We start from the raw sequence: 17,571 nt of genomic DNA on the forward strand, positions 1-17,571 counted from the left end.
TTAATATGTAATGGGGTTGCAAAAAGAAATTTCCTATGCTCTATTTCTTTCAGACAAGAATTAACAGTACTTCATCATTGCATGGAAATGTATAGGGCACAGGGCAGTCACTGAATCCTTTTCTCAAAAGAAATCATTCTTGCTCCCAAATTCCTGTATCTAACACTTCTGAATTACAGAATTTAATATATATATATATATATATATATATATATATATATATATTTATACCTCTGCAATGTTAGCATGCCTTATAGCTCCAAGGAACAGAAAAATCTCAACTCCAACAGGTGTAAGGAATGTTAATGACCTCCACCTTCCTGGTATAGAGTGGCTTCCAAGCTGGTGAATTCCCCATTCCGTGTGCTCCCTGCCCGCGGTTCTGCCCTCCCTCAGCTCACAACCCTGACCTCCAGCCCTGGGTCACAAGATGCGATCAACGGGTTTCCAGATGGACAACGCCATTCTGCTCCTGATTTTTCATTAATGAAGAATCACCCTGAATACTTCCCTAAACATCCTGCTGGCCAGTATTTGGTCATACTCTCAGCCCCAAACCACCTCTGGTGAGGGAGGAAAACCAGGCCACATCAAGGCACTGCCACGAGGAAGGGCAGAGCAGCTGCCGACCTGCTGCATGGACACTGGGCCAGAAAGGAGACAAGGACCAGGGAACTGTCCCCCACATCCTGTTATGCACGTGACCTATGGGCCCCTCACACGTGGGCTCTGTCACTGTACATCTGCAGGCACACACACCCCTCCAGATCCTGTCAGGAGTAGGAAAGAGAAGGATATTTTCTATACACGCCTGCTGCCAGTGTAACAAGCATTCTGTTTTGCTAAAAGAGCTGCACCGTGCCTTTGCACACTTGGTGAGAGTGTTTCTATTAAGTCAGCTAAACCCAAGACAGGCAAACACTTTTTTTTAAGGCACTGTTTGGCTTCTTTATTGAAGAGCAGACCAGTCACAATGGGCGTCACTATTTATAAATACCAAAAAGAGAGCGAGAGAATAGATAAGTAGTGAGGTATGGTCTCCAAAAGGTTCAACAAATTGTTTCAGAGCCCTGTTAAGAAAAGTAGAGTGAGCATCCATGTCCCGACCACCATGTCCAATGCTCGCTAAGACCTTGCTACTTTCTGCTTCATCTACGTATGTACCCATGTTTTTCCTGAACCACTTCAAAGCTGCAGACATCGTGATAGCTTACCTTTCTGTTCCGTGTGGGGTCCTAGAAAGACTCCCATCCATAACCACCATGATCACACTTCAGAAAAGTAACTAACCATAATATTACCTAATACCATTCCACATTTCAATTCCTCTGGATGCTGCTGAAGTATCTATGTGGACGTATTCTGGAGCTGGACGTTGTGGGGACCCAATCAAGGATCACGCACCGCATCACGCACCCAATCAAGGATCATTACGTCTCGTTAGTCTCTTTGGATTGAAAGAGTCCCCCTAGCCCTTTCTCTTTTTAAAAATGACATCGACTTTTAAAGAGACCAGGTCAGGGCGCCTGGGTGGCTCAGTCGACTAAGCGTCCGACTTCGGCTCAGGTCATGATCTCACGGTTCATGGGTTCGAGCCCTGCGTCGGGCTCTGTGCTGACAGCTCAGAGCCTGGATCCTGCTTCGGATTCTGTGTCTCCCTCTCTCTCTCTCTCTGACCCTCCCCTGCTCACACTGTGTCTCTCTCAGAAATAAATAAAAAACGTTAAAAAAAAACAAAGAGACCAGGTCAGCTGCCTTGGCGAATGCCCCACAATTGATTTCTCCCCTTAATCTGCTCCCCTCTTTTGTATTTGCTGTAAACCAAAAGACTAGACACTTGATTAAGCTCATATTAAATGCCCTGGCAAGATTATGCCACAGTGCAACGTACATACCTCACACTGCATCTCAGCAAGGGGCACACATGTCACCGCTGCTGACGGTGCTGCACTTTATCCCTGGTAAGTGGGGGGCAGTTAATCATTTCATTGTAAAGATTACCTTTTCCAGGGTCAGTGAGGAGGATATCTGTGGGAGACTCTCTGGCACTGCACAAAGTCCCAGTTTCCTTTGTGTCGAATGATCCTGGCATCCACTGCCCACCTTTGCCTAGGGGTTGCAAACTAGTGACTTTTCAAATCTTCTCATTCCTTCTACATGTATTGGCCGACACTTTCCTGTAACAGTCAGCCTTTCCACAACTGTTCCTACTAAAAGGGTAGGCTGAAAATTCTTTCCTTCTAATTACAGAGTAAGGAGTTTGTGCAAGATTTGTCTCCAATGGTGGGAATGAGCTCAAGCCCCTTTCTCTTTTTCTGTGTTACTGTGGACACAGATTTTTGTTTTGTTCTGTTTATTCAAATGTTGCCATCAGTTATAGTCATTCTGTCTGATCACCAAATCACCTCAAATTTGGCCAGGGAGAAACCCTACAAGCTAGCTTCTGGGACCTCCGAGGTCTCCCCATTAATCTTTGAGTATTTCCTTGCTTCCTAACACAAGAGGTCCCAGCCTCACCCTCGACACTTCAGGGCCCAGATCTAGAACCAGCTGTCCCTCAGGGGAGTCCTGGTTCCTGGTATGGGAAGTGCTGGCACCGAATCTGCTCATCTGTGGGGGAGGGGAGGTGCCACAGCTTCCCGACCCTCAGTGCACACAGCTAAGAGATATACACAACTTTTAAAAAACAATGAGCAATACTTTCAGTTAATATTTCTCATTATGGTAAGGTTTACATAAATTCTTTCATTTTTATGGTCACCACTTCTCTTAAACTAGGAGTTTTGGCTCCTGGTACCTCCAACAGTTTCTTTTTGCCTTATCTTACAATATGCAAAACTGGATCCAAAATAACACCAGTATTACTAATAAAATTAATGAGTGATGTTTATAATTTTCTGCAGGTCTTTGTCCCTAAACATATCCCATTGAAGACACACAATCATAATTCTGAATTCAAAAGTTTCTTGTAAAAATTATTCTTTGTGTGGTTACCAATTTGATACAAAGTTGATGTCTATGTTTTCAATTTCAGAATATTTTTATTTTCTATTTTTGAATATGTAAATAATTTTACATTTGTTCAAAAGTCAAAAATTTCATTAAAAGGTGTAACAAAAGAAATGTGCTTCCATAGGGATGGAAACAGGGATCCTACCCTGTTCACTCCTGCCTCCAGAGGAATTCATTTTTATTAGTTTATAGTTTGTCTTCCTAGTATTTCTCTTTGCAAAAATGAGCAAACGTGTGTGTGTTACTTCCCAACTCTTACACTGAGTGTAGCGTGACAGCACTTCAAATGTGTCAAACGTGCCACTTATAATGCATAGTGGACTATAAAGTACAAAAACACACTGGGAGCATTTAGTGTGAGAAATCTGCTGTGATAATTATTAAGCCATGGGAAGATACTTCCTACTGATACCTATTTCAACATCTGCTACCTAAACCAAACTTATATCACGTGTGTACACTGCATACAACATACCTAAGCTATCATTACTTGGGCACCTCAGGTGTCTCGCGCTGTCAGCCACTGCCATGTGTTTTTCCAAAGGCCTCAGACTCCCACAACGAGCGTCTTCAAAATCTGGTACATCGTGAATCGTGACTTCTAGTGCTACATTCCTCAGAGAAAACAATGTATCCACATTTTCCACATTGAAAGATTTCACCTCACTATTAATTCCTTTCTTATATAGAGTTGATTTTTTTTCCTCAACAGCTTTCATGTATGTGAAATGTTTATATAGTTCCACTCCAGTATCTATCACCCAGTGATCAGTAAGCTGTGACTCTGTAAATTATTTTATACTTTTGTTGCACTCTGTGATTTTAGTCCTGTGACTGGGTTCTCTGAGACATCTCTTAGATTCATAGGTGGACACTAATACACAGGACGTTCTTAGGGCTCGCTCTCTCCATGTGAGTTGATATTTAGTACACTATAACACGGATACCTCCCCCAACATTCATTACAGAGAGAGCCCACCAACCCCCAGCCCACTGTCTTCTGATGCCGAATAAAGACTGAATTTCCACAGGGGGAGGTTTCCACGTTAATACAGTCATAAGGTTTCTCCCGTGGGTTCTTAGTGTGACAAAACTTGACGTCACTCAGAAGGGTTTTCCATATCTGTTGCATCTTAGGGTATCTCCCTTGTGTGAGTTACCTGATGTTTTGTGAGAGTCAACTTCTTGCAGAAGGACTTCCCACATTCGCTACATTTGTAGGGCTTCTCCCCTGTGTGTGTGCGCTGGTGAACCGTGAGCGTCGACTTCATACAGAAGGACTTCCCACATCGCTTACATTCATAGGGCTTCTCTCCTGTGTGAGTTCTCTCATGGTTAATAAGGTTTGACTTCACATGAAAAGTTTTCCCACATTCCTTACATTCGAAGGGTTTCTTCCCTGTGTGAGTTCTCTGATGGACAGTGAGGTGTGATTTCATACAGAAAGATTTCTCACATTCATTGCATTTATAAGGTTTCTCTTCTATATGAGTTCTCTGATGTATGGTTAAGGCTGACTTATAACAGAAAGATTTCCCACACTTGTTACACTGGTGGGGCTTCTCCCCCGTGTGTGTTCTCTGGTGTTCAATGAGGTGTGACTTCTGGAAGAAGGTTTTTTTACATTCCTTACACTCATAGGGTTTCTCCCCTGTGTGTGTTCGCTGATGTTTAGTGAGGTGTGATTTCTGGAAGAAGGTTTTCCCACATTCTTTACATTCATAAGGTTTTTCCCCCGTGTGTATTCTCTGGTGTTGACTGAGGGCCGATTTCATATAGAAGGATTTCCCACACTCATTACATGTATAGGGTTTCTCCCCTGTGTGAGTCCTCTGGTGTACAGTCAAAGTTGACTTATGGCGAAAGGTCTTCTGACATTCGTTACATTCATAGGGTTTCTCTTCTGAATGTGTCCTCTGATGATCAGTGAGATTGGACTTCATGGAAAAGGCTTTCCCACATTCATTACATACATGGGGTTTCTTTCCCGTGTGATTTCTCTGATGAATATTAAGAAGTGACTTCACATAGAATGACTTCTCACATTCGTTACACTCGAAGGGCTTCTCTCCAGTATGAATTCTCTGATGTATGATGAGGGTTGACTTTATATGAAAGGCCTTCCCACATTCGTCACACTCATATGGTTTCTCCCCTGTGTGCGTTTTCTGATGTTTAGTGAGGGACGATTTTTTATAGAAAGATTTCTCACATTCATTGCATCCATAGGGTTTCTCCCCCGTGTGGGTTCTTTGATGTACTATTAGGATGGAATTCATGGAGAAGGCTTTGCCACACTCGTTACATTCATAAGGTTTTAAACCAGTGTGAATTTTCTGATGTTTAGTGAGGTTTGACTCACACAGAAGGTTTTCCCACATTCCTTACACTCATAGGGTTTCTTCCCCATATGAGATACTTGATGGATAATCAGGGCTGATTTATAGCAGAAGGATTTCCCACAATCCGCACATTTATAGGGTTTCTCTTCCGTATGCTTCCCCTGGTGAACATGCAGGGCTGACTTATAGTAGAAGGATTTCCCACAGTCATTACATCCATAGGGTCTCTCCCCTGTGTGTGTTCTCTGATGGTCAGCAAACTGTGACTTCTGTAAGAAAGTTTTCCCACACTCATTGCATTTGAGAGGTTTCTCCCCAGTATGTGTTTTCTGATGTTTAGTTAAGTTCGATTTCACACAGAAGGATTTCCCACATTCCTTACATTCATAGGGTTTCTCCCCTGTGTGAGTCCTCTGATGATGACTGAAGTTTGATTTTGCGTAAAAGGATTTCCCACACTCAGTACACTGATAGGGCTTCTCTCCTGTGTGAATCCTCTGATGGACTTTGAGGGCGGAGCTGTGACGAAAAGACTTCTTGCACTCGCTGCACACATACAGCCTCCCTTCTGACTGTGTCCTCTGCTGACCAGGAGGGGCCAACTGCATGGGGGCTGTGTCGCACTCACTGGGCTTCTCTCCTGGGTGAGATCCTGGAGGGTCCATCGGTTGTGATTTCTGAAAAATCTTCCCACCTTTATTACTTTCACATGGCTTCTCTCTTGTGTGTGTCTTCTGGTGCTGAGTCAGGTGGGACTCCTGGTAAAAACACTTCCTGCAGTGACTACATTCAAAGGTTTTCTCTCCTGTGTGAGTTTCAGATGTGTGTTGAGTGAGATGAGACTTCTTGCTGAAGTTATTTTCATTTTCATTAGATACATGGGTTTTCTCCTCCACGTTAACTTTCTGATGTTTTGAGAGGGTTGACTTCTCACACTCTTTGACCTCAGAGTGACTCTTCCTTGTGCAAGTGTCCTGAAGGACTTGGCAGGCTGACACATCACTGGTACCGCCCCCATGTTCTGTACAATCAGGGGATTTCTCTTCTGTTTGAGCCCTCATAGGCAGAATGATGGCTGCCTTATTAAGGAAGGTTTCTCCACATTCATCATCTTCAAAAAGTGGTCCCAAAGTTTGAATTTTGTGTTGCTCGTTGAGGTCCTCATTGTGACTTAGGGATTTCCCGTCTTGGCCATGTTCATCAGATTTCTTTCCAGTAGAAGTATTTTCTTGATTATTATCACAAAGAAACTTCTCACGTGCAGTAATTTCATCAGAGTTCTTACTTGAATGATTTTTACCACTAATAACTGATTCTGAAACATTCTTCAAACTCTTTCCACATGAGTTATACTCACATGGTGTTTTTCTGAAAACATTCTCTCTCTTCTTAGCCATAATTTTTTTGTTAATGAGTAAAACTCGCCACATGTGTTTGTCTTGGTTTTCCTGGCTTCTGTCTATAAGGTCATAAATAAGAAAAGTTAAGTCCACTTTAAAGATGTTAACACTTTTCCTATGATTACCAAGGTCAAGATAATTAACACATCCATCGCCTTACATAGTTAACACAGGTAGATTGTGTATGTGGGAAGAACGGTCAACATCTACTCTCAACAACTTTCTACTGTTCTTACCATCTTAGTAACTACACAGTCCCTGTGCTGTGCATTACATTCCCAGAACTTGAAGTAAGTCATTTGTAAGAGAAGAAAAAATCAAGCTGACCTAAGACAACCATAATAGCATTCAGTGCTCAAAGCAGTGGAGAAAGAATGACAAAATCCTTCAAGACTAAAAGTAAATCCCAATAATTTCATATGTAGACAAAATGGCACTCAGGTGAAGTAACACCAGTGAATCTAAACATGCAAGAATGCAGGAGATATTGTTCTCATGAATTCTTAAAGAACAAACTAAAAAATGAATTTCAATCAAGAAATGGTAGGGGCAGCTGGGTGGCTCAGTCAATTAAGCGTCCGACTATAGCTCAGGTTATGATCTAAAGGTTCATGAGTTCGAGCTCTGCGACAGACTGTGCTGACAGCTCAGAGCCTGGAGCCTACTTTGGCTTCTGTGTCTCCCTTTCTCTCTGTCCCAACCCTGCTTCTTCTCTCTCGAAAATGTACAAATGCTTTAAAATTTTATTTTAAAAAAAGAAAGAAAGAAATGGTAAAATGTAGGGGTGCCTGGGTGGCTCAGTCAGTTGAGCATCTGGCTCTTGATTTTGGCTCAGGTCATGATCTCATGGTTCATGAGATTGAGCCCCGTGTCAGGCTCTGTGCTGACAGTGCGGAGCCCGCTTGGGATTCTCCCTCTGCGTCTCTCTCTGCCACTCTCCAGCTTGCTCTTTCTGTCTCTCTCTGTCTCTCAAAAAAAGAAAGAAAGGAAAGAAGGAAGAAAGGAAAGGAAAGGAAAAAGAAAAAGAAAAAGAAAAAGAGTAAAACAGCAGGAGACTGCTTCTGAGGACCGACTTGTTGAACTGGGAACCAAGCCTGGAAGTGGGACCTGGCTATCAGAATAGAATGAAAACATAAAGGATTTCAGATCTTAGAATTATTAGATGTTAAATCATAAACTTCCCCCAAACTGCTCCTCCCCCAGCCCCTCCAACGCAGTAAACACCTCCCACCACCATTATCCTGTTGCTCAGACAGAACCCTTGCCTCCCCTCCCTCACACGCCACATTCCATTGGACTCAGCAGCTAATCCTCTCTAAACACGAAGCCCCCCTCCCCCCTTCCCCCCTCCTACCGCGTACCAGCTCAGAATTCTAAGCTGCCATCACTTCTCATCTGAAGCATTGCAAGCATGTCTTCCCTGCTGAGAGCTCAAACCCACCACATCCACACAGCTCCCCACCTAGACTAACAGACTAGCGCTTTGCTGTCTTCATAACAGGACTTTACTTCTGCAGGAAACTCCTGCCCAGGAAGCTACAAGTTGAAAGTAAATTTAATGTTCAATTCAGAAGCTTCCCCAAACCCCCCACCTTTTTTTTTTTTTTTAGATTTTTCAAATTATTATTTTAGAGAGAGTGCTAGTGGGGAAGGAGGGCAGAGGGAGGGAGGGAATCTGAAGCAGGCTCCATGCTCGGTGCAGGGCTTGATCCCACAACCCACAATGATCATGACCTGACCGGAGCTGAAATCAGGAGTTAGATGCTCAGCTGCCTGACCACCCAGACCTCCCTTCCCAAAACCCTTTTAAATAAACTGCTCAGGGGTGCCCGGATGGCCCAGTCAGTTGGGCATCCGACTTCGGCTCAGGTCATGATCTCACGGTTTGTGGGTTCGAGCCCCGCGTCGGGCTCTGTGCTGACAGCTCAGAGCCTGGAGTCTGTTTCAGATTCTGTGTCTCCCTCTCTCTCTGACCCTCCCCTGCTTGCACTGTCTCTATCTCTTGCTCTCAGAAATAAATAAAACATTAAAAAAATGTTTTAATAAACTGCTCAACTTTCCAATAAATAATAAACTTTTTCTCCAGGACTCTTCAATCCTTGTTGTGTTCACACATCCTGCACTATGACATTAGAGTCCTTACCCAATCGTTACTAAGATCCTATCTGAAACCATACCCTCAAATCCCACAAATAACTTGACTTCAAGGCACCCACCTCCAAGGCACCACTGAAACGGTCAGGGGGAGCAATAAATTCAAATCTACCACGTTGGTGGGTGGCCCTGCGGCGCTCTGGGGGAGCCAGCCCTGCATACACTCTCTGTTTCTACTTTTAGCCACCATACTCACACCCATCTCTGATTTTCTTTGGACAGTAGTAGCCACAGAAATTCTTCTAAAACATTCTTCTGCAGAAATCTGATAATAGCTGCCCATCTCATCTAAAATAGAGTCAAAGCCCTTACCATGCAGTGTAAAACATCATCTGGGCTCTGGCGGCCTCTCTAAAGTGGTCCCTTCCACCGTTCCTCCCAAATGCATCCCTGCAGCCACAGAGCACTTCCAACAAACACCTGCCACAGAGCACAGCCCAGGTATTCATTGTGCCTGGAAACCCCAGAATCCACATAACATTCAATTACCTGCTCTAAGGTGAACCTCGTCACAAAGGTATTCTCTGACCACCTTTTTTTAAAAAATATGTTAAATATTTATTTATTTTTGAGAGAGAGAGACACAGTACAAATGGAAGAGGGGCAAAGAGAGAAGGAAACACAGAATCTGAAGCAGGCTCCAGGCTCCAAGCTGTCAGCACAGAGCCTGACACAGGTCTCGAACTCACAAACTGTGAGACCATGGAGCCAAAGTTGGACCCTTAACCAACTGAGACACCCAGGCGCTCCTCTCTGACCACCTTTTAAAAGAGCACACCACACTCTCTATCTCCTTTTAGCCTGCTTTAATTCTCTTCATGGGTCTTGACACCACTTGATAAGTACATTTTTTATTTACATCTATCTTCTGCTAGCTTGTAAGCTCCAAGAGCTCAGGAAAGTTGTTATGTTTATTGGCACATCTCCAACACCAAGAACATGACTGGCACATAGTAGGAATACCTGCAGAAGAATGAATGAATGAATGAATGAATGAATGAATGAATGCCTAGTGGAGAACATGAAAGAAAATACACCATGAAAATGGAGGAAGATGAATACTAGAGAAAGAACCTGAAGACATCTAAGACAAACCAAACAGGGGTTCAATACTGGGTATCAGGCAGAAAAGGACAGCACTGATATTTATAAGTGATGGACTCGGATGATTTGGGTAATCAGAGCCCTGCTAGTTCATGGTTAGCTACTTCCGAAGGCCTCAGGACCCAAAATAGAACTCCTGAGACACACACCAACCCCAGAACCAGCCTGTCGGGACCCGACTTCTGTGGGCTTCTTTCTCCATAATGACTAACTCACCTTGATCGCCCTGATCTGGGGATTCTCCCCTTGATGGCCACAGCTCTTCTCCTTGCTCCAACTTGAAGATCACCTCTGGTTTGGTGAGGCGACACCCTGTGAGCAGGATACAGGGTAAAACTCCTTATAGGCTGCCTGCATATCAGGACCCATGGAGGACAAGGAAGATGCAGCTTCAGAAGCCACATGATAAAGGTGCCCACGCGAACCTTTCATTGGGGGGAAGACTGCATCCTTTCTATGCCCAACGGGAACACCTTTGACCCATGAGATATACACACAATATCACTAAACACCCCTTCAAGGGCACACAAACTCTAGCAGCTAAGAAAGAAGAAAAGAAACGCATGCTATGAGACATTACACAGGGAACACCCCTCACCCACTGAGACCAGGTGGCTGTAGTTCTCCAACATCACGTCCCGGTACAGAGTTCTCTGCATGCCCGTCAGCTGCAGCCACTCATTCCGGGTAAAGTCCACAGTCACATCCTTGAATGACACAGATCCCTGACCAGAGCATTTCTGTTCAAGCCAAAGAGATCAGTATTAGGTGACATGAAAAAGATATGTGAGAAATAACTCTTAACAGGTTTACTCTGAGAGTTTACCACAAATATTATACATGTTGCCTTTTCCATATCTTGTTTTGTGTTTACTTTGTGGGATAAAGTAATATGACAGGAAAATCCAGACAGTGTATTAACTTATTAATTCAAATAAAAAAACTACACTTTCTACTGTGTTTCTGAAACTGTTCCCCCTCCCCCAACACCCGGCCAAGAATATTAAGCTAAATCAGTCCTCTTTTTATTCCCCTGCCCCTAAGGAGCTTAAGCCTTAGTAAGGAGACAAATCACATTTAAAAACACTTATCCTGTAATACGGTATTATGAGAGCTGCATGAGAATCATTTACAATTAGTGTTAAAGAAGGGTAGACCATATGGTTCTATTGCGTATTGTTAGCCTGGGCTTGACCCAGAAGACCTTCGTTAATGTGGCACCATTACACCAGCAGAGCCAAGGAGGCATGATAACCACCCAGCAGTGTGACTAGAGAATGTGGCGGCATAGGGCTCTAAGAAGATACATTACAGAGGGATACATTACAGACGAGTCTGGGTCTATTCCTATAGTTGAGTGTCTCTAAAATACTCCACTCCCACCCTAGCAATAAATTTTTGAGCACCTCCAATTTATTTACATGTTAATAAATAATAGACACATCCTGTCAATCCATGCAATAATGATAGACTTAATTTATCTTCTTTTCTTCCCTGGCTAAAAGTTAAACAATTGACTATTTCCTTCCTGCCCTCTACAGGTGGGAGGTAAGACATGGAAGATAACAAGGAACTAGGGAGGATGTGAAAGCAATCACTGTTAGTAGCTGAAATGTTTAAAGTAAAACACAAGGCAGATCTCAAATCAAAAACCTCCAAAAAAACAACTTTAAAACTTAAGGAACCAGGAAAAGAAGAAATTAAACCCGAACTCAGTGAAAGAAATGGTAAAATTAGAACAGAAATAAACAAAATAGAAAAATAACAAGTAAAGTGAAAATAAAAGCCAGTTTTTTGAAGAGATAAACAAAATGGATAAACTTTTACCCAGAAGGACTAAGAAAAAAGAGTGAAGACTCAAATTACTAATATCAGAAATGAAAATAAGGACATTACTACCAGATCTGCAGAAATAAAAAGTCTTATAAAACAGTACTATGAACAACAGTGTGCCAAAACATTGGATAACCAAGAGGAAATGGACAAATGACCCAGAAACACAAAACCTAACAAGATTAAACCAGGAGGAAAATAAGATGATCTGAATAGAACTGTAACTAGGAAGGAGAATGGCTCAGAAATGAGGAATATAGGGACAAATACAAGTCCTGGCTTCACTGTGTCATCCTATCAAAAATTCAAAGAGCTAATACCAATCCTTCTCAAACTTTTCCAGAAAATTGAAGAGGACTGAACGCTTCCTAACTCATTCTGTGAGGCCAGCATTATCTTGATACCGAAGCCAGAAAAAGACACTGCAAGAAAACTACAGACCATTATCCCTTATGGACAGATACAAAATCCTCAACAAAACACTAGCAAACCAAATTCAGCAGCATATTAAAAGTACTACATACCATGACCAGGTTCAGTTTATTCCTGGAATGTGAGGATGGTTCAAAATATGAAAAGCAATCAACATCATATACTACACATTGACTGAAAGAAAAAAAATCATATGATAATCTCAATTGATGGAGAAGCATTTGACAAAATCCAATACCCATTCTTATTCTTCATGATAAAAACACTCAATAAACTAGGAATAGTAGGAACCTCCCTCAATATAATAAAAGTAATACATGGAAAACCCACAGAAAACATCACATTCAATGGTGACAGAAAGTTCTTCCTCTAAGATCAGGAACAAGACAAGGATACCGAAGTTTTGCCATTTCTATTCAATATAGTACTGGAAATTCTAACCACAATTATGCAAAAGAAAGACAGATAGAAAGACAGACAGACAGACAGACAGAAAGAAAGAAAGAAAGAAAGAAAGAAGAAAGAAAGAAAAGAAAAAAAGAAAGAAAAGATATTCAAATCAGAAAGGAAGAAGATTACATCTATTTGCAAATGGTAGGATCTTGTATGTAGAAAGCCCTGAAGAGTCCACAAAAAACTGAGCTAATAAAAGAAATCCTCAAATAGCAGGAAGCGTACAAAACCAACACACAAAAAACAGTTGCATTTCTATGCATTAACAATATGAAGTGGAATTTATAAAAACAATCCCATTTACAACAGCATCAAAAGGAATAAAATACTAGGAATTAAAAAAGGAGGTGAAAAATTGTGCAGTGAAAACTAAAGAACACTGCTTAAAGAAATTAAAGACATAACTAGATAGGAACACACCCCACATTCATGGATTGGAGGACTTAACATGGCGAAGATGTCAAAATACTACCCAAAGCAATCTACAAAATGAATGCAATCCCTATCAAAATCCCAGTGATGTCGTGTTTTTTTTTTTTTTTTTTTTTTTTACAGAAATAGAAAAACTCTTCTTAAAATTCCCAGAGAATCTCAAGGGACCCCAAATAACCCAAAACAATCTTGAAAAAGAAGAGTTGGAGGACTCACACTTCCTGATTGCAAAACTCACTACAAAGCCATAGAAATCAAAACAATGTGGCACAGGCAATAGACAGACATACAGACCAATGGAATAGAGAGCCCGGAAATAAAACTTCATGAACAAGGTCAGATAATTTTTTGTAAAAGCGCCAAACCATTCAATGGGTAAAAGACAGTTTTTCCAACAAATGGCACTGGGAATATTGGGTATCCACAGGCAAAAGAATGAACTTGGAACCCTATTTAACACCATAGACAAAAGTTAAAATGGATCAAAGACCTAAATGAAAAGATATAAAACTATAAAACTTTTAGAAAAAAAAACATAAGGCAAATCTTTATGACACTAGATCTGGCTATAATTTTCTGGATAGGATACCACAGGTCCAGGCAACAAAATAAAAAAATAGACAAATTAAACTTCCTGAAAATTATAAAATCTGTGCATCAAAAGACACTATCAACAGAGTAAAATGCAACCCACAGAATGGGACAAAATATTTGTAAGTAATATATCTGATAATGTATTAATACCCAGAATACATAGGGAACTCCTAGAACAAAACAACATCACAAAAACCACAAACATCCAATTTAAAAATGGGCAAAGGACCTGAGCAGACATTTTTCCAAAGAAGATACACAAATGGCCAGTAAACATGAGAAGATGCTCAACATCACTGATCATTACAGAAACATAAATTAAAACTACAATGAAATACCACCTTGCACTCATCAGATGGTTACTATAACACACACACACACACACACACACAAACACACAAGTGCTGGAGAGGATATGGAGACACTGGATCCCCCATGCACTATTGGTGGGGATGTGAAACAGTACAGCCATTATGGAAGGGCGTGGCAGTTCTGCAAAAAGTTAAAAACAGAATTACCATATGACCCAGAAACTCTACTTTTGGATATATACCCAAAGAATCGAAAGCGAGGTCTTGAAGAAATGTTTGTACACCTGTATTTATAGCAGCATTATTCCACAATAGCTAAAATGTGAAAACAACCCAGGTGTTGCTCAACAGATCAATGGATAAGCAAATGTGTTATATACATAAAATAGAATATTATTATCCATCCTTAAAAAGGAAGGATATTCTGACACATGCTACAATATAGATGAACCTTTAAGACATTATGTTAAGTGAAATAAGCCAGCCACAAAAAGACAGATACTGTATGACATCATTTACATGAAATAAACATATAAAAATATCAGACACAGATACAAATATATAAATATATCAGATATCAGAATAGTCAATATCATAGAGACAGAAAATAGAATAATGGTTGCCAGGGACAAGAGGAAGGGAGGAATACAAAGTCATTGTTCAATGGGCATAGAGTATCAGTTTTATAAAATTAAAAGAGTTATGGGGATGGATGGTGGTGATGGCTGTACATTATGAATATATTTATTTAGTATCACTTAAAGATAATTAAAATGGTAAATTTTATATGCCATAATAAAAAGATTGGGGAAAAATTGCATTAAAGAGTGAACCCCCATCAAATGTACATGGCTGGAGAACGACATACCATGCTAATACTAATCAAAAGAGAGGAGGGGGGCCTATATTACTTTCAGGCAAAGCAGACTTTAAGAAAAGTTTTCAAAGATAAAAAGAGGTTTTATAATGATAAAAGGGTCAATTCTTCTAGAAGAGATAATAATCCTCAATATGTATGTGCCTAACAACAAAGTGTCAAATATGTCAGGTAAAACTGACAACTCCCAGGAGAAAGAGGTGAATCCACTGTTACACAGCTGGAAACTTCAATATCACTATCAGAAGTGGACAGAACCAGGAGGCTGAAAATCAGTAAGACAGAATTGAACTCAACACCACCATCTATCGACTGGCTATAACTGACATCTATAGACTACTCCATCCAACAGAAGCAGAATACATTCTTCTCAGATCCGCATGGAACATTCACCAAGACGGACCACATTCTGGGCCATAAGACACACCTTAATTAATTAAGAGGAACTAGAAATCATACCATTTCTGCTCTCAGACCACAGTGAAATTACACTATAGAGTAATAACAGAAAGATAACTGAAAGACTCCAAAATACATGAAGATCAAACAACACACTTCTAAATAGGGTGAAAGAAGAAATCTCAAAAGAAATTTTAAAATAGTTTGTACTAAATGAAAAATAAAAAAATAATTTATCAAAAATTTGTGCAATGTAGCCAAAGCAATACAGCGAAATGTATAGCATTTAGTGCATGTATGAGAAAAGAAGAAAGATCTAAAATCAATCATCTAAGATTCTACCTTAGGAAACTGGATAAAGAACAACAAACCAAAAGTGAATAGAAGAAATAATATTAGAATAGAAGAATAGAAGAAAAGAAATAATAAAAATTAGAATAGAAATCAAATGGAAATATCAAAAGAAATTGAAAAATGGAAGTCAATAGGAAAAAAAAAAGCAATGAAATCCTAAGCTGATTCTTTGAAAAGATCCCCTTCCCACCACACCCCCAAAAAGCCCCTATCTAGGCTTTCTATGGAAAAAAGAGAGGACACAAAGTACTAAAGTGTGAAATCAAAGAGGGGGATATCACTACATATCCTAGGGATGTGAAGAGAATAATAGAGAAATACAATGAATAACTCTATGTCCACAAATTTGATAACTACATGAAGTTATTCAAAGACACAACCTGCCAAACATACAAGAAATATACCAATCTAAATAAGTCTATATCAAAGAAATTGAGTCAATAATTAATAATCTTCCAAGACCGAACGCACCAAACTTAGATGAGTTTACTGGTGAATTCTACCAAACACTTAAGGAAGAAATTATACTACTTCTCTACAATCTCCTTTAGAAGACAGAAACAGAGAGGACACTTGGGGCTAAGTCGGTTAAGTGTCTGACTCATAACTGCAGCTCAGGTCATAATCTCAGGTCATGAGATTGAGTCCAATGTTGGGCTCCATGCTGGTCATGGAAATCTGCTTAAGATCCTCTCTCTCCCTCTTCCTCTGCCCCTCCCTGCCTCATCATGTGCATTTTTCCTCTCCCTCTCTCTCTAAAAAAAGAAGAAACAGAGGAAAGAGTTCCTATTTCATTCTATGTGGCCATCATTACCCTAATACCAAAATAAGACAGACATTCTAAGAAAACTAAAAACCAATATCTCTCATCAATGTAGAAGCAAAATCCTCAAAAGAATATTAGCAAAACAAATCCAACAATGTATAAAAAGAGTTACACATCACAACCAAGTAGTATTTTTCCCAGATACGCAAGGCTGGTTCAATATTTAAAATCAATTAAGGTAAACAATTGCATCAACAAGCTAAAGAAGAAAAATCACATGACCACATCCAAAGATCCAGACAAAGCATTTGAAAAATGATAAAAACTCTCAATAAACTAGGCATACAGAGAAATGTCCTCAACTTGATAAAGAATACCTACAAAAAACCTATAGCTAACATTATACTTAATGGTGAGGAACTAGAAGCTTGGAAACTGATTAGGAAAGAAGAGATAAGCTGTCTTTGTTCACAGATGACATGTTCATCTACATAGAAAATCCACAAGAATGAACAAAAAAAAAGTCCTGAAGCTATTAAGTGTTCATAGCAAGTTTGCAGGATACAAGGTTTATAGCAGTCGACTAGTTTCCTTTATAACAGCAATGAATAAGTAGAATTTGAAATTTAAAACAATTTCATGTACATTTTTACCCAGAAAAAAAGATACTAGAGTATTAATCTAACAAAATACATATAAAATGTATATGAGGAAAATTATAAATGTCTGATGAAATAAATGCAAAACTAAATCAATGGAGACAGCTCATGTTCGTGGACAGGAGGACTCAATATTGTCAAGATGTCAGTTCTTCCCAACTTGATCTATAGCTTCAATCAATCCTAATCAAAATCCCAGCAAGTTATTTTGTGGATATCAACACACAGATTCTAAAGTGTATATACAGGGGCGCCTGGGTGGCTTAGTCGGTTAAGCGTCCGACTTTCGCTTAGGTCATGATCTCGCGGTTCGTGGGTTCGAGCCCCGCGTCGGGCTCTGTGCTGACAGCCAGCTCAGAGCCTGGAGCCTGTTTCAGTCTGTGACTCCCTCTCTCTCTGACCCTCCCCTGTTCACGCTATCTCTCTCTCTCCCCTAGAAATAAATAAAA

General features: G+C 40.4%; 1 protein-coding gene across 1 annotated transcript in view; it reads right to left on the reverse strand.

The window, feature by feature from the left end:
• Positions 1-3,116: 3,116 nt before the first annotated feature.
• The window catches only part of LOC120228038 (zinc finger protein 665-like), an 18,382-nt gene continuing 3,927 nt past the window's right edge, over positions 3,117-17,571 (reverse strand). Inside the window, 4 exon segments of the mRNA XM_039226162.1 lie at positions 3,117-5,377; positions 5,380-6,813; positions 10,229-10,324; positions 10,611-10,752. Coding sequence (XP_039082093.1) covers positions 4,146-5,377; positions 5,380-6,813; positions 10,229-10,324; positions 10,611-10,752 — 2,904 coding nt within the window. The 3' untranslated portion in view covers positions 3,117-4,145.

Source organism: Hyaena hyaena, unplaced genomic scaffold, assembly GCF_003009895.1.
Source record: "Hyaena hyaena isolate Hyena2069 unplaced genomic scaffold, ASM300989v1 scaffold_20, whole genome shotgun sequence".
Classification (NCBI taxonomy): Eukaryota; Metazoa; Chordata; class Mammalia; order Carnivora; family Hyaenidae; genus Hyaena; species Hyaena hyaena.